The 26249-nt window shown below is 39.8% G+C and overlaps 1 protein-coding gene across 1 annotated transcript in view; it reads right to left on the bottom strand.

The window, feature by feature from the left end:
- The window catches only part of Smc3 (structural maintenance of chromosomes 3), a 43674-nt gene extending 18011 nt beyond the window's left edge, over window positions 1-25663 (bottom strand). The window contains 13 exon segments of the mRNA XM_017800273.2: window positions 4173-4386; window positions 6523-6644; window positions 6882-7046; window positions 8091-8171; window positions 9207-9382; window positions 10297-10414; window positions 13500-13578; window positions 13845-13924; window positions 14270-14341; window positions 16202-16269; window positions 17643-17681; window positions 24513-24588; window positions 25508-25663. Coding sequence (XP_017655762.1) covers window positions 4173-4386; window positions 6523-6644; window positions 6882-7046; window positions 8091-8171; window positions 9207-9382; window positions 10297-10414; window positions 13500-13578; window positions 13845-13924; window positions 14270-14341; window positions 16202-16269; window positions 17643-17681; window positions 24513-24588; window positions 25508-25522 — 1305 coding nt within the window. The 5' untranslated portion in view covers window positions 25523-25663.
- Window positions 25664-26249: the final 586 nt, after the last annotated feature.

Here is a 26249-nt window from a genome sequence, read left to right as displayed (position 1 = left end):
CTAAAAAACCCAGTTTCAAAAGGGTCATTAGGCACATACAGCATCAGAAACATGTAATGATGTATAACGGAATACATGTGCTATGAAAGCAGGAGGGGCTATGAAGGAGAGGGGGAACAAAGTATGACACATGTATGAAAATACCATAATGAAACCCATTGTTTTGTATACTAATTTAGAAAATAAATTAAAAGGGGCTGGCAAGACAGCTCAGCAGACAAAGGTGCTTGCTATACAAGCCTGACAACCTGAGTTCAATCCCGTGTCCAGATGGTAGGAGAGAACTGACCTCTCATCTCTCTCTCTCTCACACACACACACACACAGAGAGAGAGAGAGAGAGAGAGAGAGAGAGAGAGAGAGAGAGAGAGAGAGAGAGAGAGAGAAAGTAAATGTTAAAAAATGTTTTACTGAACTCTAGAAAAACACAGCTAAAATGAAATTAATTTGTTCATTAGCAATCTGAGCCTTAGTATTTTTATTATATACCCTAGCATTTTACACCAAGTGCTCTACTCTACCTCTAAGCTACATCCCTAGCCCTTATAGAATTTTAGAAGAAAAAAATACAGCTTACAAAAAATATTAAACATTAAACTACAGTTTATATGGGAACTATCTAAGAGTCTCACCTCCAAAGCAGTTGCTGAGGCCAAGACACCATTAATACCAATTAGAAAACTCTAAACTTAGTCTGACAAGTATGTTGGAGCTGTATGAGATAACAAAACAAACTATAATAAAACAACCAAAAAGGCATTTCACTGTTCAAATTGCCAATGTTAAATATATACTTGGGAATATTAAAGATTATACCAAGAAGCTTTTACATAATGCAATCAGCACTATAAAACAACTTCAAACCAGAACAAAGGATAAGCTTCATTTTATTTCTCCCCAGTAACAAAATGTGTGGCTGAAATACTAGAAAATAAATTCAAGCTTGACAGAGAATGAATACAGACTCCCACTAGAAAAATTTATCATTGGGCGCCTCAAAGGAAGCATCTGCTACTGTTCATAGTTCCATGAACTCAAGACAAAATGGAGTTTATTTCAAGAAAGGATATGTAGTTATTATCATGGTTGAAACCATACCAACTAATTTTCACACGACTACCCAGGTTTTTTTTTTTTTACATGTCTTTAATTTATGGGGTTGGGAGGAGCAGCACGAATGTGCCATGTATGTACAGTGATCAGAGAACAACTTTCGGGAGTTGGTTCTCTCCTTTCACCATTGATCATGGGTGGGTCCCAAGATCAAGCTCAGGTCATCAAGCTTGGCACCTGAACTATTTTGCTCTCCCTGTAATTAGTACCCAATTTAAACTGTGTTTTCTACTTCTTCCATAGAGTACCCTAACATACACAGCAGACTGGACTTTCAAGTGCAGAATATTATTGTCTATTATTCCTGGTCACTGTACCCACCACTGAATTGCTTATGCTTACAAAATCTGTTTGTTTCCCAGTATGTTTTTATTTGGGCTATGTGTAACTATTAATTTTACAGAATATGAGCATGAAGAAAAGAATAGTTTCTTTAAAAACCTAACAGATTTGGGGCGCATTCAAAAGTGAAATTTAATGTATAGGTACTTTATAACAAAAAAGGTCAGGTCTAAGGAACTGGTCCAGACTGAAACATAAGAAACATGACAAGCAAATGTAAATATGATCTAACTCCAATTCTAAAATATCATTTTCACCCAACACTGTGGTCATACAAGTCCCCTGGGAACTCCAATCATTCACACTCAAAAGAAACACCCTGAGCGTTACATCAAAGATTAGCACATGAAGATTAGCAAAGATTAGCACTTAATATTTTTTTCAAGTACGGAAAGCAGAAGAATTTAATGCACACCCATTCATATCTCACTCAGATAGAGCCAACAGTTAACATTTTGTAGTATTTCCCTTACCTACACACATGTATACACAAACTATATTACCAAAACACTTTAATTATAGACACCTTTACACTTTACCTGGCACACACCTTAAAAAATCTGAACATATTTAAATTACATTTGCCAAAATGTCACTTCAAAACAGTATTATTAGTGGAAGAAAATAGTGCCACATCTTTTCTATTCCTGATTATAACATAGCAGCTAGCCTGTTGGGCTAAGTTCATCAGTGATATTCCTTGTAGTATTGGCACTCTCTTCATTGTAAAGTCCTTCACTGCTTCATCACCTGAAGAGCAGCAGCCACCTCCCAACTTCCTGCTGTCATTCTAGGCCTCTAGTTCACCCTCCCTACTACAGCCAGAATCCTATCTGTACACTTCAGTCAGACCATGTCTGTTGGCCCCTCACCCCATCAGATCTTCTGTATTACAGTTAAGAGTACAATATGATCTCAACTTTACTGTGGCTTCTTAACAGTGTACAGCATGATCTACTTCCTCTCTTGCTCTGTAATTTTAGTTTCTGATGCTTTTCTCTTCTTGAGTACAGCCGAATGGGCCTGCTGTTTGTTTCTTGGATACACTGAGCTCTTCCTCTATAGGGACTTTGCACGTGCTGTTTTCCTTTACCACTTCTGCAGCTTCTGTGTCCCGTTTCTGAGTATAGTATAAATGTTGCTCTTCAGACACACTTTCCTCAGGTAAACTTGCTTGTTTATTCCCTTTCACAGCACCTTTCCAATGTTTCTTTAATCATTTTTCAATGTACAAATATTAATTCAGTATATAGCACTTAATATTTTAAAGAAACAGGCTTAAGGCACATATAAATACATGTGTTTACATACATCCATATATACTATTTTAAGATTTTATGGTTTTTTTTATGTTTTTGAAAGCCAATAACAAAGGCTGGAGAGATGGCTTACAGTTAAGAGGACTTGCTGTTCTTCCAGAGGACCTGAGTTCAGTTCCCAGCACCCACACCAGGTGGTTCACAACCACCTATAAATTCCAGCTCCAGGGGATCCAAGGCCCTTATCTGGTCTGCACAGGCAACCACACAAATGTGCACATACCCACACACAGACACATATGCATACACATAAATAATAAAAATATATCTAAAAATAAATAAAATATTTAAAAATTAAGTTGACAGAAAATTGTTAGAAAAAATGGAAAATTTATAAAGTTAACTATAATGCTATTTTAGCCTTGTTTACCAGGTTAAAATTAAAAGCAGATTATGTACACACTATCAATTTGTGAAAACATATTTAAAATATATTTAATCTATATGAAAACTGACTGACAGACTAAGAATCTTTTAAAGAGACCAGTGAGATGGCTTAGCAGGTAAAGGTACCTGCTGCCAAACCTAAGTTTGAGCCTCAGGATTCACATGGTAGAAGAGAAGAATCTAGTCCTCTGACCTCTACCCACACATCATGGCATGCATGCACACATGTACATATAAACAAAATACATATAAATAAAATGTAATAAAAAAATAAAAAGAATATTGTGTGATAAATTGTGCTGGCCTTTTCTAAGTACCTGATTTGCATAAGAATAGCAAGCGAACTTGCTTAAAAATAAAAAAGCATTAGGCATGGTGGCACACGCCTGTAGTCCCAGCACTTGGGAAGCAGAGGCAGGCAGATCTCTTTGAGTTCGAGGCCAGCCTGGTCTACACAGTGAGTTCCAGGACAGCTGGGGTCACAGGAAGACCCTGCTTCAAAAAGACCAAAAAATAAAAAAAAAATTAAAAAGCAGATAAAGGGGCTAGAGCGCTCAGCGGTTAAGAACACTGGTTGTTTTTGCAGAAGACCTGGGTTCAAATCCCAGCACCCACATGGCAGCTAATAATTGTCCGTAACTCCAGTCCCAGGGGACCTGGACAGCCTCTTCTGACCTCCACGGGCATTTCACAACACGGTGCACTTTCCTACATGCAGGCAATACATGCATACACATTAAAATAAAAATAAAAATAATAAATAAAAATTTTAAAAAAGCAGATAAAGCTATATGCTTATCTCATCTAAGATTTTCACAAAGTTGTTATAAAAGTTCTTACAGCCAACATGGGAGCTCACACCTATAATATCACCACTTGAGAGGTTGAGGGAGGACTGCTTTGAGTTTAAGGTCAGCTTAGGCTACTTAGTGAATTACAGACTAGCCTGGACTATAGAATGAGACTGTTTCAAACAACAACAAATCAAAGACCAAATAAAGAAGTTCTTACATTATATTGCTCCAAATTTTTCTCTTTATTTGCCTCAGTATCCTCCAAATCCTTATGTATAGCAGCAATTTGTCTTTTCTTGTCATTAATAGCCTGATCTAAAGACTTCAGTTCCTTTTTAATCCACTTATCCCTTTCTTCTTTTGATGTGAACTGGCTTCCTCGACCCTGCTTTGCATAAAGATCCGTTCTTTCCTGGGTAGCTTGAGCCAATCTACAGAAGATAGATGAGAACAAGAAATAAGTCTAAATGCAATCAGTATCAATTGTATGGAAACTATCCTTGTAAAAATTTCATTAGAAAAAAGAAAACATTAGAAAAGGAAGTGAGCGCCAGTTAGATGGCTTAGAGGGTAAAGGTTCTTGCCCCAAGCCAGATGACCTGAGTTAGATCCCAGGGACTTAAATGATGAAAAGAGTAAAGAGTCTTGCAAGTTATCCTCTGACCTCCACATGTGCACTGTGGGTGACACACTCACACCTCACAATAAAATGAAATTAAATAAATAAAAGAGAAGTAATTATTAAAAAGTAATTGCTAAATAAAGCTCCTTGGAATAGCTAGTCTTATATAACATAAACTTCACTTTGAAATCAAAGTAAAGTAGAATAATCCATTTGCTAAGGATTTCAGACAGATTCAGTGTTTACCCAAGGTCTGAACTCATAACTAAATCTAGACAATTCGAGTACCCCTTCTCAGGAACTTTCAAACATGCTCCAACTATACTTAACTAATACATAAACACTTTCAACGCCTTTCAATAACTAGCACTAAAAGATAAGATACTTTTAACATTTAGAATATAAATGCCCTGATTACATAAAATATTCCTATAAAATAAGAAGCAAAAATCATTAGACATAGGCAAAAGATATAAACAGGCTATTCACCAAAATAAATATAAGTGATATAAAAATGTACTATAGCTAGGTGGGGCATGGTTCAACAGAAAAGCAGAAAAGTACCCGTCAAGCATTCAAGGGAAAAAAAAAAAGAAACATACTAAATCACATAAAAGTGAAATCTAGATGGATACTAAAATGTTTAGAAGTTCAAAAATAAAGTTGCAGTGTGAAACAAAGGGATGTTATTTAGATCTGGGCATGATAGTACATGCCTTGCAATCCCAGCCAAACTTGAGGATAAGACAGGAGGATCAAGAATTCAAGGCCAGTCTCAGGCTACAGGAGATCCTAGTCACACCTCCACCCTCAAAAAAATGTTGTTCGGGTTTCAAAAATTAACAAATAGTAAGTCCAACATTTAATTGCCATCTCAGGTTACTTAGCCTCTGAGAAGAAAGCTGAGTTATAGCTCATTTGGTAGAGTGCTTGCCTAGCATGCAAACCCTGGGTTTATCTCCAGCACAGTATGAAAACTGGGTATAGTGGCACTGGGGAGGTGGGGTCAGGAGGAGAAGAGTTCAAAGTTATTTTGAGCTAAACATGAGACCCCATCTCAAACACAGAATCTCTCAGAACCTCAAACTTTTTAACTTAAAGTGAACACAGGGACCAATAAGATGGCTCAGTGGGCAGGTGCTTAATTGCCAAGCCGGACAACCTGAGTTTGATCCCTACAACCCACATGGTGGAAGGAGAAAACTACAACTCCTTCAAGTCGTTCTCTGACCTCCATACCCTCCGTGACATGACCACGCAATAGATATGAACACACACAACAATAAAAGTGGACATAATGTCAAGTCTCCTAGGGCTTTTGAGTAGTAGTAATACAAGCAGCATGTACAAAAGCACATGACCATGGCCTGGTGGCAAATGCCTATAAATCCTGGTATGCTGACACAGGAGGACTTCAAGTTAGAGACCAGCCTGGGCTAAAAAGCAAGACCTGATCTCAAGAAAACAAAATAAACAAAAACTATGTGGCCCACAGTAGTTAACACTGACTATCTGAAACAGGCATAAGATTTTTGCCCTTACTGTGCTAATACCCTCTTAACTCACAGCTATGTAGGTTCTGTAGAGGGACTCAAGCAGACAGAGAGGAAAAGCTTATTAAGTTTGGACTCCACTTGGCTTGGGCTATGCACACATCCTTTTAACAATGCACCTAGCAATCTATTGACAACCTGGGACCCCCACCTGCACCGAGCTGCTCGTACACCCCACTTCAAGCAATAGAAGTTACTCCCCTTAGCAACCTCTTGATAACTGCCTGTTTCTACTCAAACATAATTTTCGCTTTGCTCTTAATAAAACTTGTTTATTTTTTCTGTGTGCATTTTTTCCAATTCTTTGAACACTGCACCAAGTACCCAGAAACACCCAGAGATTGCTGGTAACAACAGAACTATGTAGCAAGTGTTGGTGAAAATATCCAGACCTAGCAATTCCTCGCTCTTCTTTTTCTTTTACACTGTTGAATTTTGGTTCTGTTTCTGCCAGTTCTTTCTGCTTTTCTTCTATTTTTTCAAGCAGCTTCTGCCTCTCTTTTAATAAACGTTTCTGTAAATAAAGCAAGTAAAAATGCAATCTGCTTACTTTATACATTCAAGGCAAAATGTTTTCTCGTGAAAATAACTCATTAAAAATTGCTCAATCCTACAATAAAACTACTAATGTAATTTTAAAAAAGCACTAAGTTGTTACTTTAGTATGAATCAAATATGGCAAACTCTGAAGCATGCATCCATCAGTTTTGACTCACCTCAAAACTGTCTTTCAGTTTTGCATTCCACTTACCCGCTGTTCACTATTGCCTGCCAACTCATCTTGTAAATCCTTGGCTTTAAGCTCCAACTTAGTCCTTTGCTTAATCTGCTCTTGTCTTTCAGCACTGAGCTGTTCTTTTTCTTCTTTCATAGCTGAAATTTTTGTTTTCAATTCTCTAACCTGGCGTTCAATATCCTATTCAAAAGAAACAAGTCAAACAAAGAAGTTCAACAGAAGAACTGTGACACCACTAATCCTGCCTTTTCTTTCCTTTAAAAAAAATTTATTTGTATGTGTGCATGATGGGGAGGAGGGGGCTCACACACATGCTATCGTGTACGTGTACATGTGGAAGTCAGAGGACAGCGTGGTGGAGCTGGTTCTCTCCTTCTGCCTTTACATGGGTTCCAGGAATACAACTCAGGTTTCCAGGCTTGCATAGAAAGTACCTTTATCTACTGAGCCATCCTGCTGGTTCCTTTTCCTTTCACTTAAACCTTTTTTTTTGGGGGGGGGGGTATTTTGAGACAGGGTCTCCCCTGTAGCCCCAACTGGCCTGGAACTCATTATGTAGGCCTGGCTAGACTCAAACTCACAGAGATCTGCTTACCTCTGCCTCCCGAGTGCTGGTATTAAAGGCGTACACCACCATGACCAGCACACTTAAAACTTTTTTAATTATTTATTTTTTATTTTATGTGTATGAGTACATTGTCTGCGTATATGTAAGTGCACCCAGTGCCTGCAGAGGTCAGAAGAGGGTGTTGGATTCCCCTAGAACTGGAGTTTTAGACTATTGTTAGCTGCCATGTGGGTGCTGGGAATTGAACCTGGGTCCTCTGGAAGAGTAGCCAGTGTTCTTAACTACTGAGCCATCTCTCCAGCCCACACTTAAAACTTTTAAAACAACTTTTTTCCAATCTGTATGACTCCCCCTTGTAGTTACCATCCCATAATTCTGATTCAAAAAAGTTTGCCTGATGCTGGAGTGATGTCTCAGTGGTTAAGAGCACTTGCTGCTCCTGTAGAGGACCAGGCTTGGTTCCCAGCACCCACATCTGGCAGCTCTCAATCAGCTACTGTAACTCCAGTTTCAGGCCTCTGTGGGCACAGCACACACATATGGTGTACATACATACATATGGGCAAAACACTCATATAACAAAAATAAATCTTTAAAAAGGTTGCTATTACTGATATACAAATAAACCTGGACCATATTTATAATCGTAATCTTACCTCCATTTTATCTCTTGCATCCTGCTGGGCATCTCTCAATTGTCTGGATTTTTCTCCACTTGTTTCTCGCTTAGCAGAGAGCTGAAAAACAAAACAAGCTACCATTTCCAACCATTTCATAGCATACAGTAATAAAACTGTTTTTGTAACTGCTAAAATAAACTAAATAGTAATCACTTAAAAATGTGCAAAGAAAAGCCAATTGTGATGGCATATGCCTTTAATCCCAGCACTGGGAAGGCAGAGGTAGGTGGATCTCTAGGAGATCCAGCCCAGTCTAAATAGGGAGACCTTTATATTTGAGTGTGGACATTCCTGTGCAGCTGTAATTGGAGGGGGGTGGCACTCTTCTGTAAATAAACCCCCACTCTGTGCTCTGTTAGCAAGCCCAATAAACTCATTAGGATTTTTAAAAAAAAAAAAAAAAAAAAAGAGAGACTTTATTTAAATACAAAACTCAAGAAGAATTACCTAAAACAATTTTTTTGTACATCACCAATAGTATTTTACAAAATACATTCTAAAAATCCAAGAAAATATCTGGTCTTACATTACCATTTTACTGTATTTCAGATACAATTAGAGTAAAAAAATAACTATGCATTATTTTTCCAGTAAATTAAAAGTAAAAAATTAGTAACTGATGAATTTATTAAACTGTTAGCCAGGTGTTGTGACCAATTCCTATAATTCAACACTAGTCAAGGCTAGCCTGGGTTACACAATGAAAGTATATCAAAATACACAAAGACACAAGTTTTTAATTCTTATGTTTCTACTTAAAATCACTGAAAAGTAGGACTGGAGAGATGGCTCAAAGGTTAAAAGTACTAGCTGCCCTTCCAGAGGACCCAGGTTCAGTTCCCAGCACCCACACAGCAGCTAACTAACAACCATCTGTTACTCCAGTTCCAGAGGATATGACACCCTCTCCGGGCCTCCTTGGGCACTGCACACACGTGGTGTATTTACATGTACATGCAGGCGAAACACTTATACACATAAAAATAAAACTTTCACAAATTTTTTTTAAAGATCACTGCAAAGTGTAACTATGCAGAATTTAATATATTCATAAAATAAAATTAACCTAATTGTCAAAGTTAAGTATTTTACCTCATCAAGTTTAGCACGAGTCTCATTAAGCTCCTGATTATAAATGGTATATTCCAGGGCTCGTCTCATTTTATCCCACTTCTGATACTGAGCTAGTTCTTCCTTTTCTTCCTCTAAAGTATGTAATCTCTCTTCAATGTATTTTAACAACTCATTGATTTTTTCACGTTTGCCCTCTTTAAAAAAAAATGGGGAGAGAGGGTGGTGTTGAATACAATTTTCATATACTATTATTTCTCAAATATACCATGAATTAAAATTACCATTTAGAACTGTAACATTATTTCTTTGATAACATGTAGCAACCACATCTAAGATGTTAAAATGGCAATCAAGATGCTTTTATAATGAAAAGTATTGGAGAACAAATTTAAAGTTGGTAACAATGATTCCTACATGTGGCAAAGGGCTTCAGTTTATGCTTTCTTATGACATCCATGTGCCTTCCCACAGCATGAGAGAAAAAATTTAGCATCACTGGCATTATCAATACTCAATTTTTGTTAATAAGGGCATTACACATAGCTACCATATAACAAATACCTACTATATTCCAGTCATTACTTTGTTCCTCTACTTGCCATAATCCACAAAACAGGACTTTGCAAATGGGGAAGTTCTGGATCAGAGAGATCAAGTCTAAAGTCTTACCAGTTTATTGGACTTTGAACCTATGACTCTAAGCTATGATATGATATAGCACTTGAAAAGCAAAGTAGGGTTTCCAAAGTAAATGTACTAGTAAAGTTTCCAAGCAAAAAGTTTTATATCTACTTGCTTCTGAGCAATACAGAACTTACTACTGATACTCCAACATCTGGAGGGAAAAGCATTCAACTTATCATTCTCACTAACAATGAAGCTAGTCAAAAATAGTTGATTTGCAAAGGCCCAATTATCTAACAGTACTTTCTTTATTCAGATGAATTACTGAAAACATCAAACCTTTAACTGCCTAAAACTGTTTTTTCTCCATTCAGTATGCAGTAAATTTAACATACACTGTATTTCTGAGAGCAGATAACTCTTCTTAACTATTGTAACACAATGAGAAAATATTCTTCAAAACTGGGGCAGCATGACTTGTTACCTGTTTCCTTCATTAAGGAGATGCTCTCTTCTTTCCGTTCATCATACACTCTAGTACCAGCTACTTCTCTCAACAGCTTTAATCTCTGAGAATCCGGTGCTGTTGCCATCTGATTGATCTAAAATTTTTGAAAAAAATAATAACTATTGACTACTTCTTAAGGTTTTTAAAATTATTCTTCTGTTTATTGAGACAAGGTCTCACTACGCAGTTCAAAAGTGGCCTCAAATTTGCAATCCTGCTTCTGCGAGTGCTGGGATTACAGTGCACCATTGTGCTTGGTTCTAGAAGGATTTTTAAAAATATTTTTATTTTATGTGTATGAGTGTATTGTCTGCATGTACATAAGTGCACCCATGTCATGCAATGCCCGAGGAGGTAAAAGAGGGCATCGGATCCCCTGGAACTGGAGTTACTGACAGTTGTCAGCCACCATGTGGGTGCTAGGAACAGAACCCAAATCTTCTGCAAGAGCAGACAGTGCTCTTAACCACTGAACAATCTCTGGAAGGTGTTTTTCAGGTATGCAAAGCTTTCAGGAGATTATGATTTAACCAATAATTTATATATAGTAAATATGCTAACATTTCTTTTTGTCTATATGCAGTTGCATGTATGTGCACATACTTGTGGGAGTCAGAGGTCAACTTTGGGTTCTATTCTATAAGATTTATTCACCTTGTTTTTTTTGAGACTAAGTGAGGCTGGCCTTACCAGAAACCCCGGGATCTTCACCTCTCCATTGATTGGATTACAAGCATGCACTACTATACCTGACTTTTTACATGGGTGCTGGGGATCATCAAACACAGGTCTTCTCTTCCATGGCAGGCACTATTTACCAACTGAGCTATCTCTCTATCCCCTATACTAACATTTCTATATCTCCTTTACTTACCACTAGTCTCTTATGAGTAACACTATCTCATAAATGAAAGTGTGTCCTACTGCACCATTATTTTCTTAGTCAATATAATAAGGCTTTTTAAAGATAAGCTTCATGCCAGGCCTGGTGGCACATGCCTTTAGTCCCAGCACTTGGAAGGCAGAGGCAGGTGGATCTCTGTGAGTTCAAAGCCAGCATGGTCTACATTGTGAGCTCCAGGTCACCAGCCTGAGGCTACAGGGAAGCCATGTCTCAAAAAAGTCTTTAAAAATTATTTTCTTATTTATTATTTTTATTTTATGTGTATGAGTGTATTGCCTGCCCTGTATGTAAGTGTACCTATATTGTGCAATGTCCATGGAGGTCAGAAGAAAGTGTTAGATCCCCTGGAACTGGAGCTAGAGACTGTTATTAGTTACCATGTGGGTGGTGGGATCTCAACCCAGGTCCTCTGCAAGAGCAACCAGTGCTCTTAACCTCTGAGCCATCTCTCCAAAAAAGCTGGAAGGAAGATGGACTCCAAAGTTGCACTCTGGTCTCATACACACTGTGGCTTATGCACCCACATCCACATCCACATATTATGCATATACTCTCATACATAATAATAAAAAATATTTTTTCAATATTGAAAAAAGAGATGAAGAGATGGGCTAAGCAGTTAAGAACACTTGTTCTTCCAGACAACCTGTGTTCGATTCCCAGCACCCACATGGCAGCTAACAGCTGTCCATAACTCCAGTTTCAAGGGATCCAAAGCCCTCTTCAGAACCCCTGCAGGCACATTGTGCACTTACATGCAGGCAAAACACTCATATACATAAAAATAATAAATAAAAATATTTCTCAATTAAAAAAATATGGCAAGAACAGTATACTTTAATATCTAGACACTGGTACAACTTAAGTGGCATACAACTTAATGACCGAAAGTCAAAATGCTATACCATTGCATTAAAGAAATTAAAATGACAGTTATTTTCACATCTTTTTTGTTTTGTTGAGATAAGGTCTCTGTAACTCCAGCTGTCCTAGACTCACTATATAGACCAAGCTGGCCTCAAACTCAGAGATCTACCTGTTTCTGTCAACAGAGTGCTAGGTTTGAAGGCATGTACCACCACACCCATCCAACCAATTCTCCCACTTTTACATAATAAAGAACTGCTCTGAACTAAGAAACTATAACCTATGGAAAGAACATACCCAGGGCCTGGCATGCTCGCCTTTAGTCCCAGCAGTTGGGAGGCTATAGTGAGACCCAGTCTAAAAAAAAAACAACAAAACACCCCCCACAAACAACAATAAAATATTACATACATAGACCAGTTCCCTAGGGAAAAAAATCCATAAACAAAAATATTTATTGAAGGGTAAATTTTCAGACAAGTTATGTTTGATATACATGAAAATTAAATGAGGAAGCAGAATAATCAGCTAAAATTTCTTGGAGGGAAAATAATGTGTAGCATTATGGCACATTTCTGACAATGTAAGATTTTTAACATTTTAAGTCTGTGACAAACTAAATGGATTATTAACTACTTTTAGAAAGTAATTTTGTCAGCCAGGTGTGGGTGGCGCATACCTTTAATCTCAGCACTCGGAGGCGGAGGCAGAGGCAGGTGGATCTCTGTGGGTTCAAGGCCAGCCTGGTCTACATAGTGAGTTCCAGGTCAGCTGGGGCTGTAGGAAGGCCCTGTCTCAAAAAGACCAAAAAAAAAAGAAAGAAAAGAAAGTAATTTTGTCAAATGGGACTTCTATAGAACTTATAATATTCTTAGGTACAGTCTCTAACTTCCACAAAGCCTACAACGTCTTCTAATAAAACTGCATCTCATTAGGTAATAAAGGTCACTAAGAAAATAAGACTCAATCTGCTGACATTCTTCCTCTAAAATATACAATGAATGTATTCAGTACTTTATGGTATGTAAAATAACTTCAATACAAAACAAATTAACAAATACAATAAACAATGGCCAGTTTTTTGCTTCCACTTAACAATTAGAACCAATAAATCAAATTCACCAATAATTCAGGGAAGACTACACTAGAAAAATTTTTCTATTAAAAAAGGACAATGGGGGGCTGGAGAGATGGCTCAGCAGTTGAGAACACTGTTCTTGCAGAAGTCCTGGGTTCAAATGGCAGCACCCACATGGCAGCTAACAACTGTAACTCCAGTTCCAGGGGATCCAACAGTCTTTTCTATCCTCCGTGGGCATTGCATGACACGGGTGCACTTACCTAAACACAGGCAAACTCACATACACATATAATAAAAAAACAATTTAAAGAAGGACAATTGTTTTACCTTTCCTTGCTTAACAATATAATAAGGATTGCTTCGTGAAAACCCAGCACTTTCAAGGAGGTTCATCACATCATTTTTCCTGTTGATAAACAATGAAATTATTTTCAGATAAATATAATTTTAAAGCACCTAACAATAAGCAAATATGCGAACCAGCTCCTGGGTTAAACAGCTTAGAAACTACAGATTAGAAATTGAGCCACCTCTTGTACTAGCCTAGAGAAAATTTGACTACCATGTTCATATTGCAGGTGCTGGTTTGTTGAATATTAGCAAAGTACACCTTAGGTAAGAATATATTTATGCCTCTGCAAAGAAACTATAAATGTAAAGAAAAATCCTTACGTGACCATCTTCTTATCTAGGAAATACTGATCTTTTTTGGCACCAATAACTCTTCGAAGTGAAACTTCCTCTTTATCAATCTAAGGAAAAAAAAAAAAAAAAAGCCAAAAGATGGTAGAAACTTTTTAGGAAAGTTCATTTTAAGTCCTTGATCATGACTATTTTAGAATTTCAATTACCTCACTAAAAATGATACTATGAATATTTAAGACTTTTTTTTTCCTTTTTACAACTGCTTACATAATTCCATTTGTTGTTTACCATAATGGTCATTACAATTTAAAGACAAAATCAGTAAACTACATATTTTAGCATGAGCTAAAAATTGTAAAGGCAGGCTGTGAATGGCTATCATTTTAAACTTGAAAGAATTAGCTACAGCAATAAAATTCTCAACAATACTAAAATGAATAAATGTCACTTACTGGTAACCGGTTGTCTGAATTGTCAAAAATGATTTCCACAAAAGCAGAAATAACACGAGGACCTGTACCCTCCTGAAACATGGAACAATGAGACATTTGTAATTTAAGTGGTATTTTCATACTCTTTAAATGCTTTTTAAAGTCCAGAATAGCCAGGCATAGTGGTGCACACCTGTAATCTCAGTATCTCAGTACCTGAGAGGCTAAGGCAGGACTGACACTGAGTTGAGCAAGGCCAGCCTAGGTTACACAGTGAGATCCTGTTTCAAATAAATAGGGGCTAGAGAGGTGGCTCAGCAATTAAGAGCACTGGCTGTTCTTACTGGAAATGGGCTTTTTTAAACACTTGAGGCACTGCATATTTTAAATCTGTTACAAAAATACATCTAACATGTATCATATTAATACCAATCTATGACACAGCTACATACCAAGTCCAGATAATTGTACAGATTCTAGAAAGTATGTAGTGATTCAGCATAATGAAGAATGATACCAGGGATGGGGAGATGACTCAGTCAGTAAAGTGCTAGCCAGGCAAGTATGAAGATCTTGAGTTTGGATCCCCAGCAACCATGTAAAAGGCAGGCACAACCACTATGTCTGTAATCCCAGTGCTTAGCGGGGAAGGAAAAAAAATCAGCAACAGGGACAGATACCCAGGGGCTCACTGGTTGGCCAGCCAGCCTAAGCGAATCAAATCAATGAGCTTCAAGTTCATTGAGAGACCATCTCAAAAAATCAGGTAGTGACAGAAGACGACACCTGGCCTTAACCTGCACAGCCCCTACAAACATACACCCCTACACCCCCACACACACAAAGAGAATATGATACCTATGTGATTCTTTTAATGCCAATTTGAGAAGCTTAAAAACTGTCTTATACAGCAACAATATTGATTACTGGGGTACGAATTCAGAGAGGGGAAAAATGATGATTGGGAGCTGGAGCAATGGCTCAGCAGTTAAGAGCACTGACTGCTCTTACAGAGGACCCCACATCAAATAGCTTACAACCTGTAGCTCCAGGGAAACCAATGCCTTCTTCTAGCCTCTGAGAAAACATGCACACATGTGATGCACTTACCGACAACCAGGGATACATATCTATAAAAATAGTGAGTTCTAGGGTAGCCTGGGCTACAAAGTGAAACCCTGTCTTAAAATACCTAAAACAGCCCGGCATGGTGGCGCACACCTTTAATCCCAGCACTCAGGAGGCAGAGGCAGGTGGATCTCAGTGAATTCAAGGCCAGCCTGGTCTACATAGTGAGTTCAAGGACAGCTGGAGCTACAGGGAGACCCTGTCTCACAAAAACCAAAAAAAAAAAAGAAACCTAAAACAGGGGCTAGCAAGAAGAAGGCTCAGTAAATTTTAAAAAAGTGTTTGTCATCCAAGTCTGATGACCTACATTTATTCCTAAGAACCCACAGTGGAAGGAGAAAACTCCCAAAAGTTGTCCTTCAACCTTAATACATGCACCTTGGTACATGTACCCACATTCATATTCTCTCTCTCTCTCTCAAATGATAATTTTAGAAATAAAAAACAAAAAAAATTCCATATGGAAGACACTTATAAGCAAACCCTACAACTTTATTCAAATTATTATTATTAGACCTCTATCTGACACTGATATAGTATGCTAAATTTCACAGTAGAATACCACATATAAGGGGTTAAGACTACATCATGTTCACAAAGGATCTGAAACTTGAACTTTCTTTGAGACAGGCTCTCACTTGTAGTTCATCCTGGCCTAGAACTATGTAGGTCCTGGCTGGCTTCAATCTGAAGCCAAATCTTCCTTTATCAGCTTCCCAAGTGCTGAGATTTACAGGGGTGAGCCTCCACCCCCAGTAATTTTTAAAGCAAGATTAACAATGTATGTTTAAAAATACACAGTGTCTTAAAAGTAGTCCCACTCACATGCAACAAAGCCAATCGCTGCTCTGGGCGAAGATGACTAAATTCATCACTGAGAACAAACTGAATTGCTAGAAACAAAAATAGAACTATCAGTATATTCCAAAAGAGGATTCATTTCTTATTAATAACTCAAATCTTAATACAGTTTATCAGGTAATGAACAATGCAGATAAACTACTTGTTTCATATACACAAAAACAAATGCAGAAAATTTTCCAACATACCAGACTAATCAAGTAAAAAGAATGATATAACAAAAATATTGTTTTCACTGAAACAGATAAAGTAAAAGGAGAAAACATCCAGATATCCCCCCCAAAAAATAACAGAGTGATAAGCAGAAGTAAAATAGGTCTACCCCCAATCAAAGTATGATACTGATTCATTAGGCCAATAACCATAAAGTTATGTACTGCACAACAAATATAGAACTGTGGCCCCATAAGGTTGTTTTTAATGAACTGAAAAAATTCTATTGCCTAATGGCATCATAGCTGATATATTTTTGCAGTGTAATAAATTTCTCAAATCTAAGGAAATACAGGGACTATTTCAAATTCCCAACTTCTACTGCACTCACTGCTTTTACTACCCTATCTCTGGAAGAAACTATCCCCTACATTCCACACAGAATATCTTACTGGATGAACCACTATGCCCAAGATGTGGAACTCTATTCAGCTATCCTGGTCTAGGTTCAGTCAAGAGATCTCTGAATACAGAGTCTGTAGGAGAACATGAGGGAGGAGAGTACTCATGTACTAATGTGTCTGCTTGGGACAGAGATTACTTGTCTCTCATAAACACCTGGAACGGGTGGATTCAAACTCATTCCCCTGGAATTCTGAAAAACACACTTTTATTTCAATCTGCTCTCTGACCATCACCAGATTACAACCATTATAGGTCAGAGGATACAATATCCTTTAGATATACATGCAGAGAAGGGATACAACCTTACTCTTACTAAACCCTTTTTTCTCAAGCACTAGCCAACTAAGAATTTAAAAAATTTAACCTCTCCTTATCCAGTCTAATTCTGTTGATTTTTTTTCCTCCTTGAAGAACTTGAGAGGCCTATTAAACACATTTTTTTTAGAGAAAATTTTCAAAGCTCTTACTGACCATATTAACAAACATATTAACATCGAACAGGTAACAGCATTTTTTATATTGATCCATCCTTTCTCAATCCACTATTAAAAAGCCTCCATTTTTAGAGTAAAAAGGATAATTTGAGAAAGTGTTTCTGCTGTCTCACAAAATCAGACTAAAGACAAATAATTTGGATCTCAATATTCTGAACCCTATACACTACACTACAACCATGTATGAAGTATTTCTTAGATTTCATACAGACATAATCTTAGAAAACCAATGATTTTAATAAACTACCTTAAACCAGTCTTAACATATATTATATTCAAAAATCAATACCTACCATAAAAAAAGTTACTTTTTCCAGATCCATTTCTGCCCACTATAAAATTTCAAAAAGAACAGGTTATTCATACAAAGAACAGTAAATTTAAATTTTTTTAATCAATTAAAAAATTTTAAAGCAGTTTTTAATATAATACCTCAATATTGAAACTATAATCAGCAGTGAGTCAAAGAAACCAATAGAAAGTTGTAATTACCTAATTAATTTAATTTTTGTATAGATTTCAGATAGTGTTTGTTCTGTTTTGAGACAGTCTTAAATACTTAGCCCTGGTTAGCCTGGTACTATCTAGTCAAGATTAGCCTCAAACTTATGTTAATCCTACTGCCTCTGCTTCCCAAGTGTTGAAGTTATGGGTATGCACCACACCTGGCTTCAGACAGTTTTTGTTCTTAATTTTGTGTCATATGTGTTTGTGTAAACAAGTGTTGTAGGTGTGTACACCCATGAATGCATATGTTCAGACCAAAGGTCAGTAACACTGGGTGTCTTTTTTGTTACTGAGCCTACAGCTCACCATTTCAACTAAGCTTGCTGGTCAGTAAGTGTCTATAATCCACTTGTCTCCCCCCTAGTGTTAGGGTTATACACACATACTGCCATGCCCCAATTTTGTGGGGATACTGGGAATCCAAATTCAGGTTTTCCTGTTTGCACAGCAAGCACTTATGTACTGAGTCACCTCCCTAGCCCCTAGAGAGCCGTTTTTCTTTTTAAGCAAAGATAATTTTATTGATTCTTTTGCTCTTTCCCAATAGTTTAAAATAGGAGTAACTAAATATTGTTATATGGCACACATAATTTATAACGATGGATGAAAGATTCTATTTAAATTATATATACTATTTTTAGCAGTTTAGAGTCACATATTAACATTCTAAAATGCTTAAGCCATTTAAATTCCCAAACACTGTCATACTAAACCATTTATAATCAACCCTATATATTCATATATATATGAATGTCTCATGGAACTACGAAAGAATAAGGCGTTTTTTAAAATTTATTTTTAAATGTATGAGTGTTTTGTCTGTATGTATGTCAGTACACCCGTGTGTGCAGTGCGTGTGGAGGTCAGAAGACAGAATTGGACCCCCTGGAACTGGAGTTATAGACAGTTGTCAGGTGCCAGGAACCAAACCCAGGTCCTCTTCAAGAGCAACCAGTGCTCTTAATCACTGAGTCATTGCTCCAGCCCCATATAAGGCACTTTAAAAAAAAAGATTTATTCATTCTTAACTGTGCGTATGCACCTGTGTGTGTACATGCGCGCACACACACATGCACATATGCATACAGGTGCTGGTGGAGTCCCGAAGAGGTCATTGGACCTCTTGGAGCTGGAGCTACAGGTGGTTGTGAGCCACCAGACATGGGGCCCACATTTTTTTTAAATAAGCAATTCCACAGTTTTCAGATTTTTTCCCCACTCTGAGACAGGTTCGCACTATGCAACTCTGGCTGGCCTGCAACTTGCTATGTAGACCAGGGTGACCTTGAACTCAGAGATCGGCCTGCCTCTGCCTCCCAAATGTTAGGATTAAAGGCATGTGCCACTATGCCTGGCAACAAATGCTTTTAATCAATTTGACTAGTGAAATTCCTGGTGCTGGCATCATGAACGTGTTAATCTCTCTCAATATTAACCAAAACAACCTGAGCCAAAGAGCTCCAAAGATGCAACCTTTAATACAAAGTAAATCCTACAGACCTAGTAGGTTATGCCAGAAAGACAGTGCTTTTAAAAATGGCATATAAGGGAGCTGGAGAGACGGCTCAGTGGTTAAGAGCACTGGCTGTTCTTGCAGAAGACCCGGTTTCGAATCCCAGCACCCACATGGCAGCTAATAACTGTCCGTATGGCAGCTAACAACTGTGCGTAACTCCAGTTCCAGGGGATCGAACAGCCTCTTCTGTCTTCCACGGGCATTGCACGACACGGGTGCACTTACTTACATGCAGGCAAAACATGCATACACATAAAATAAAATAAAAAATAATAAATAGAATTTTTTTTAATGGCATATAATAAGTTAGGGATAAAGCTCAGTAGTAAGGCTCCTGTAACATGTCTTAGGCCCTGGGTTCAATCCTCAATACTGGGAGTTGGAGGGGCATATTAAACAAGCACAAGAAGGGCCAGCAAGATGGCTCAGGGGATAAAAATAAAAGCACTTGCCACACAAGCCTGATGGCCCAAGTTCTATTACTGGTACCCACAGTGAAAAGAGAGAACCAACCCCTTAAAGTTGTCTTCTGATCTCCAAATGTGTGCTATGAGACATGTGCACCTGCACCTGGCACCTGCATATACAATCATACACATACACCACACAATATTTTTTTGAAGTTTAAACAAGCACAGAAGTCAGTTGTAAGGGGATTTCATTGGTCAAATCCTGGATAATACGAGCATCAAAATTACTACCTTTGGTGGAAGGAACGACCCATCAGTTTATACCAATAAAATAAGATAAACATAGATAAGGAGAGCTCTTGCTTATATGGAAACACAAAAATGTCAAATGATAAAAATAAAAAGCAAAGAATACTAAAAACAGAAAAATCATCATTTTTACATCTATCAAACTAAAGACAAAACTTATCAATGGATGCTAAACCTAAAGGAAAATGTTTTATAAGAATAGTATTTGGAGCCAGGCATGGTGGCACACACCTTTAGTCCCAGATCAAAGCCAGCCTGGTCTACATAGTTCCAGGCCAGCTGCAGCTATAGGGAGACCCTGTCTCAAAAAGACCAAAAAAAAAAAAAAGGAAAGAAAAGTATTTGGAGAGCTAGAGAGCTGGCTCAGCAGTTAAGAGCACTGGCTGCTCTTGCAGGGGACCTGGGGTTCAGTTCCCAGCACCCACATGGGGGCTAACCACCATCCTTAACTCCAGTTCCAGGGAGATCCAATGCCCTCTTCTGGCCTCCACTATATACACACAGGGAAAGCACTCTACAAATTAATTTTTTTTTTTTAAAGAATAGTATTTGGGGATGGAGAGAGGGCTCAGCAGTTAAAAGTGCATACAGCTCTTCCAAAGGACCAGAATTCAATTCCCAGCACCCACATCAGGTATCCTGTAACTGCCTGAACTCCAGCTCCAGAGAAGCCAATGCCCTTCCTGGCCTCCATGGGCACTCAACATGAGCAAACCAAGACATATATATACATAATTTAAAAAATAGCCGGGCGTAGTGGTGCATGCCTGTAGTCCCAGCACTTGGGAGGCAGAGGCAGGCAGATCTCTGTGAGTTCAAGGCCAGCCTGGTCTACATAGTGAGTTCCAGGACAGCTGGGGCTACCGGGAGACCCTGCTTTAAAAAAGACAAAAAAAAATTAATAGTATCCACAAGATCAAAAAGTATCTCCCCGTATTATTTAATTAATGGCCCACCAGAATTAAATCATAAAACCGTATTGCTAGACTGGAGAGATAGCTCAGGGGTTAAGAGAACTACTGAGTGCTCTTGTAGAGTACTTAGGTTCAATTCCCAGCTCCCACATAGAGGCTAATAACAGTTCCAGGGGACCTGATGCCCTCTCCTGACCTCCACAGGCACTGCATGACATGGGTACACTTAACACGCAGGCAATACGCACAAAATAAAAATAATATTAAAAAATAAAAAAAAATATTGCTGAAAACACCACATACTTGGGTTGCAGGACACTGAGAAATCAAGCTATACCTTAGCTGGAAGTTTCCCTCCTACTCCCTATAGCTTTCATAAGTGCCGGAAGGTACTATGCAAGCTGCTAAGGGAAAAAAATCATCAATGGTCCTAACCCAATCATGGACCTTGTAAACTACAGTAACACACTACCTGGCAAGATACACCTACTGGTACAATAGTGGCATGGCTATTATGGGGGTAATCAATGTAGAGACTCACTCCACAGGAGCAAACTTAAATCTGATACTGTAAACCTTGTCAAGATCCCATGGCTGGGGAGGTCATAGGCCCCAGGGAAGAACCCACTACTGTTGTTTTGCTAAATGGACACGGTATAAAACTGCCTTCTAAACATTTATCTTTACACTCATAGATGAGTGCTGCTCTCAGCCTTCATTAAAGAAGCTTCTTTTTGCAGTAGCAGAGGAGTGTTCGGCCCTAAATGGGATAGCTGCATCATCCCTTCCAAGGCTCAGGGAACATCATGGAAGAGGAGGTGAAGCATGTAAGAGCCAGAGGCTGGAAAGGAGTATCTGACAAGGCCATACCCATGGACTCACTACAGCTGATTACCTGCACAAGACTGGACCAGAAAAAAGAGGTGGCAACTTGCTGGGAAGGATTTCAAAGGGGTAAGGGTAATAGGAGTTGAAAATTCAGTCTATACATACATGAAATTGTCAAGGAATTAAGAAATTAAGGAAGGAAGAAAGGAAGGAAGGGAAGGAAGATTGTTCAGTTGCTCCAGATTAAAGAGATGTCAAATCCAACAGTTGATCCTAAACTGGATCTTGGGGGGGGGGGAATAAAAAAACATTTGAGTCAATCAAAATAAGTAAAAACTGGAGAATATGCTATTAATGTTGTTTAAATTGATAACCATACAATGACTATGTAAAAGAATATCCCTGTCGTACAAAGTGAGTACACACTTAAGTCACAGGCTAAAGTTGTACTTATTTGAGCTGTGTGGTAGTACACACTTGCAATCTCAGCCCTCAAGAGACAGAGGAGGAGTACTGCAACAAGTTAGAGGCCAACCCTATATACAGGAACTTCCAAGCCAGCCAGAGATACATAGTAATACCCTGTCTCAAAAAAATTTATCCTAAAATGAAAACAAATTGCTAACGTGATAAGATGAACCTGTTTTTATTTAATATGGCATACTTAAGAGAAACACACAGGCTTAGTGGGGTTCTGAGGTAGACCCAGTTCATACTGGCTCCCAGATTCACCTGTCTGGCTACCTCCTGGTATCTTTCATTGTTTCAGCCTATTCTGGCCCTCGCGCTCAGGTCAGACCTGTGACTATCCAAAGGAAGCTGTCACTACTTTAAGAGTTTTGTCTCCAGAGTGAAATATTCCAAAATCATGGGGGAATAAATACCTTATGTAATAAACTGTAACCAATGAATAGCAGGCACCAGCAAACAAGTATCTCTTCCAACTTTCTCCAATCTGACCTTCCAAGGCATGGTGGGTCCAGAAAAATCTGTCTGGAAGTTAGATAACTTGACCACAAACCAAGTGTGTCTTCTGCCTATTCCATCTTCTAGGAAACCAAGGTTAGTACAAGTAAGGTTTTCCTTATTAATGATTATTGAGCCAGGGCAGTTTCCTTATTAATGATTATGGAGCTAATCAAGGCAGCATATTCCTGTAATAATCCCAGGATATGAAATGCTGAGACCCTGTCTTCAAAAAAAAGAAAAAAAGTTGGGGCTGGAGAGATGGTTCAGTGGTTGAGAGTACTGGCTACTGGCTGTTCTTGCAGAGGACCCGGGTTCAGTTTCCATAACTCCAGTTCCAGGGGATCTGACACCCTTTTCTAACCTCCACAGGCATTGCACAACACAGGTGCACTCACATACATGCAGGCAATACACTCATACACGTATAATAAAAATATTAAAAAAAAAAAATAGCCAGACATGATGGCACACATTTTTGGCGCCAGCACTTAGGAGACAGAGACAGGCAGAACTCTGTGACACTAAGGCCAAGCTGGTCTGCATAGTGAGTTCCAGGTCAGCTGGGGCTACAGGGAAACCCTTTCTTAAAAAAAAACAAAAACAAAAACCATTTCCAAAGAGGAAATTAAAATTTCATTTTTTTTTTTAAGTTAAAAGGCAAAGTGCCCTACACCTTTCACCTTTAATCCCAGAGCTTGGGAGGCAGAGGCAAGCTGATCTCTGAGTTTAAAGTCAGCTTGGTCTACAGAGAGAGTTCCAAGTCATTTGGGGGTTACAGAGAGATCCTGTCTCAAAAAGACCAAAAAAAAAAAAAAAATTCAGCAGAATGTTTTGCCAACAGTAACAGAAAAATGGAGATTATAATCAAAAGAATCCTTAATAACTAAACATTGTTAATGGTGACTAATATGCTCTTTATCCTCAAACATACAGCTTCTCATTTAAATGACAACAGTTGCTATTCTGCACTGGTCTTAAAATTAGAATTTTTTGACAGAAAATAAGTTATGCAGTTTTGTTTATAGAATCTAGTTTCTGTGTATAAAAAAAAAAAAAAAAAAAAATCTGTGAATAAATCATCTTACAAAGCAATAGCGAGCACATGAACAAAAACAGCTCAAGTGCTTAAGTCTCATTCACCATAAACTAAAGCTTTTTTTAAAAAAAAATTTATTTTTATTTCATGTGTATGAGTGTATTGCCTGAATGTATGTGCGTGCACCCGTGTTGTGCAATGCCGCAGAGGTCAGAGGAGGGCATCGGATTCCCCTGGAACTGGAGTTAAGGACAGTTCGTAGCCTCCATGTGGGTGCTGGGAATCGAACCCAGGACCTCTGCAGGAGAAGTCGCTGAGCCACCTCTTCAGCCCCAAACTTAAAGCTTTTAAAGCACACTCTCACACATAAAAGATTCTCATATAAAAATAGGCAACCCCACCCCATGCTGGGCCTCACACAAGCTAAGCCAACACTTCTACTGAGCCACACCATCAGCCCCCAAAGCCAATGACCCCTGACCGAGTTACCTAAACTTCACATTTGCCTAATAAGCAATTCATCAGTGCAGACAAAAGACAAAAAGGAAACTTCGTATGAAGAAATCCATATTACATAATCTTCAAGGACAATTCCTGTCTTAGGCCTATGTAGGGACCGGATATACCTATCTGTTTCAATTCTAAACCTGGCAAATTAAACCAGGAACACTTACCAATAACATTATGCTTTGAACTGAAGGGGTCTACAATTGTTTGATCTCGGTAACTTCGAAAGCCCTGGATAATCACCTAATAAACAAGAGATAATCTTGAGAACACGCACAGCGAGAAGGACTTCTACATCAACACCGTTTGCATTTACTTCTCATTCAATGCAAGATACAAAACGTTCCATTTCACGAAAGAAAATCTCGCTTTGGAACCTGCAGGACCAAAACCTGCTCAAACCCATTCTATGGTGTCCCCACTGCTGAGGCCGTGCGGGTTAGGTCTGTGGTTAGTGACCCGTTAAGGCGCTCTCAAAATTAAGGGCTGTGCAGAGTGAACCCACACAGCACAGCGAACACTGCCGTGCTCCGGTAAAAGCAGGCGGGGAGCTGGCCACATCCCTGCGGGCTCCGGGGCCAGCGAGGGCATCCCGGTGGATGCGGCAGAGGAGGAGCGCTGCAAGCCCGCGCAGCCAATGGAAAGCCTCCTTCAAAATGCCTGCGAACGGCTCATCTGCTGGGCGGATTCCGCGCGGGAAGACCGTCTTGACACACGTCAACGACAAGGCAGCCTCCAGGCGCCGCAACCCCGCGTCAACCTGGGTCCCTTTCCCTCGGCGGGTAAACAGAGTCGGAGAAAGGCCCGCGGTGACTTCGCACACCGTTGCCGGGAGCCCGTCCGCACGCCGCGGCCCACGCAGGGCCCGGCCCCGCCGCACACGCCCCGCAGCTCGCGCAGAGGCCGCCCCGCCGCTCCGGGCCCCCGCCGCCCGCCAAGGCCGGACCGCTACCTGCGCGCCGCCCCCGCCCCTCCGCTGCCTCGTCCGACCAGCGTCCTGACGGGTGGCCCGCACGCCAGCAGCTAGGCACAGAGACCGCGGGGTTCCGCTCCTCCCCGCCCCCCACTCCGCGGCTCGGCGGGGCGCGCCGTGGACACCCGCGCCTCAAACACCGGTCCTCAGCGCCCGTGAAGGGTTGGGGAGGGAACCCGCAGGCCTGACCTGCTTGATGTACATGGCTCCGTGCCCCTCGCCGGGGAGAAGGCGTAGTTTCAAAGCAGCAAGAGCCGGGGCGCAGGGTCAGGTGAGGCGCCGGCGAGACCCCTCCTCCCCGGCTCCGCTCGCTCCCCTCCAGTCAAACAAGATGGCGGCGGAGGCGGAGCCCGCTCTGCGGGCGGGACCACGCTCGAATCTCCACAGAGCGTGGGGGGAGTCAGGGCCAAGCCGGCTCCCTTGTGGGAAAAGCCGACCTGCGGAGGCGGCCTTATGTGAATTTCTTTTGACAGGAAACGTTTAATCTGATTATTTACTGAGAACGAGTTGGACGTTTCAGTCAGGGTAGCCTCGTTTGAAAGGGTGACCTACTCTAACCCCGTATACGGGAACAATGGTCACGTCCACAAGGGGGGGGCCCTATTCGGCGCCAAAGCCTAGAGTGAGACTCCTCCAGCCAATCACAAGACGGCCCGCGGTCACGTGGGTCCCTGGCTGTCTAAAATGCATAAAAAGGTTGAGTGGCGTTCCTCCGCTCCACAAGCACCTGTGTTGAATGAACTTATATCACCTTGTGTTCCCAGGAACTAGGCGTGTAGAATCCCCGCTGCTGTATAGTTCTGTATTGTCTTAGAGCGCCTCCTGCCGGTGCTGAGCTTCCTCTCGACCTAGCAGGCCAGGTGGATGTTAGAAAATGGGGGCTTATTTTTGAGGCAGGCTTCATCATGTAGTCCATGCTGGCCTGAAACTC

The sequence above is a fragment of the Nannospalax galili genome, unplaced genomic scaffold (assembly GCF_000622305.1).
Source record: "Nannospalax galili isolate Female #2095 unplaced genomic scaffold, S.galili_v1.0 scaffold601, whole genome shotgun sequence".
NCBI classification, from domain to species: domain Eukaryota; kingdom Metazoa; phylum Chordata; class Mammalia; order Rodentia; family Spalacidae; genus Nannospalax; species Nannospalax galili.
The sequence above is the reverse complement of the archived record's forward strand: the minus strand, read 5'-3'. Positions and strand labels throughout refer to the sequence as shown.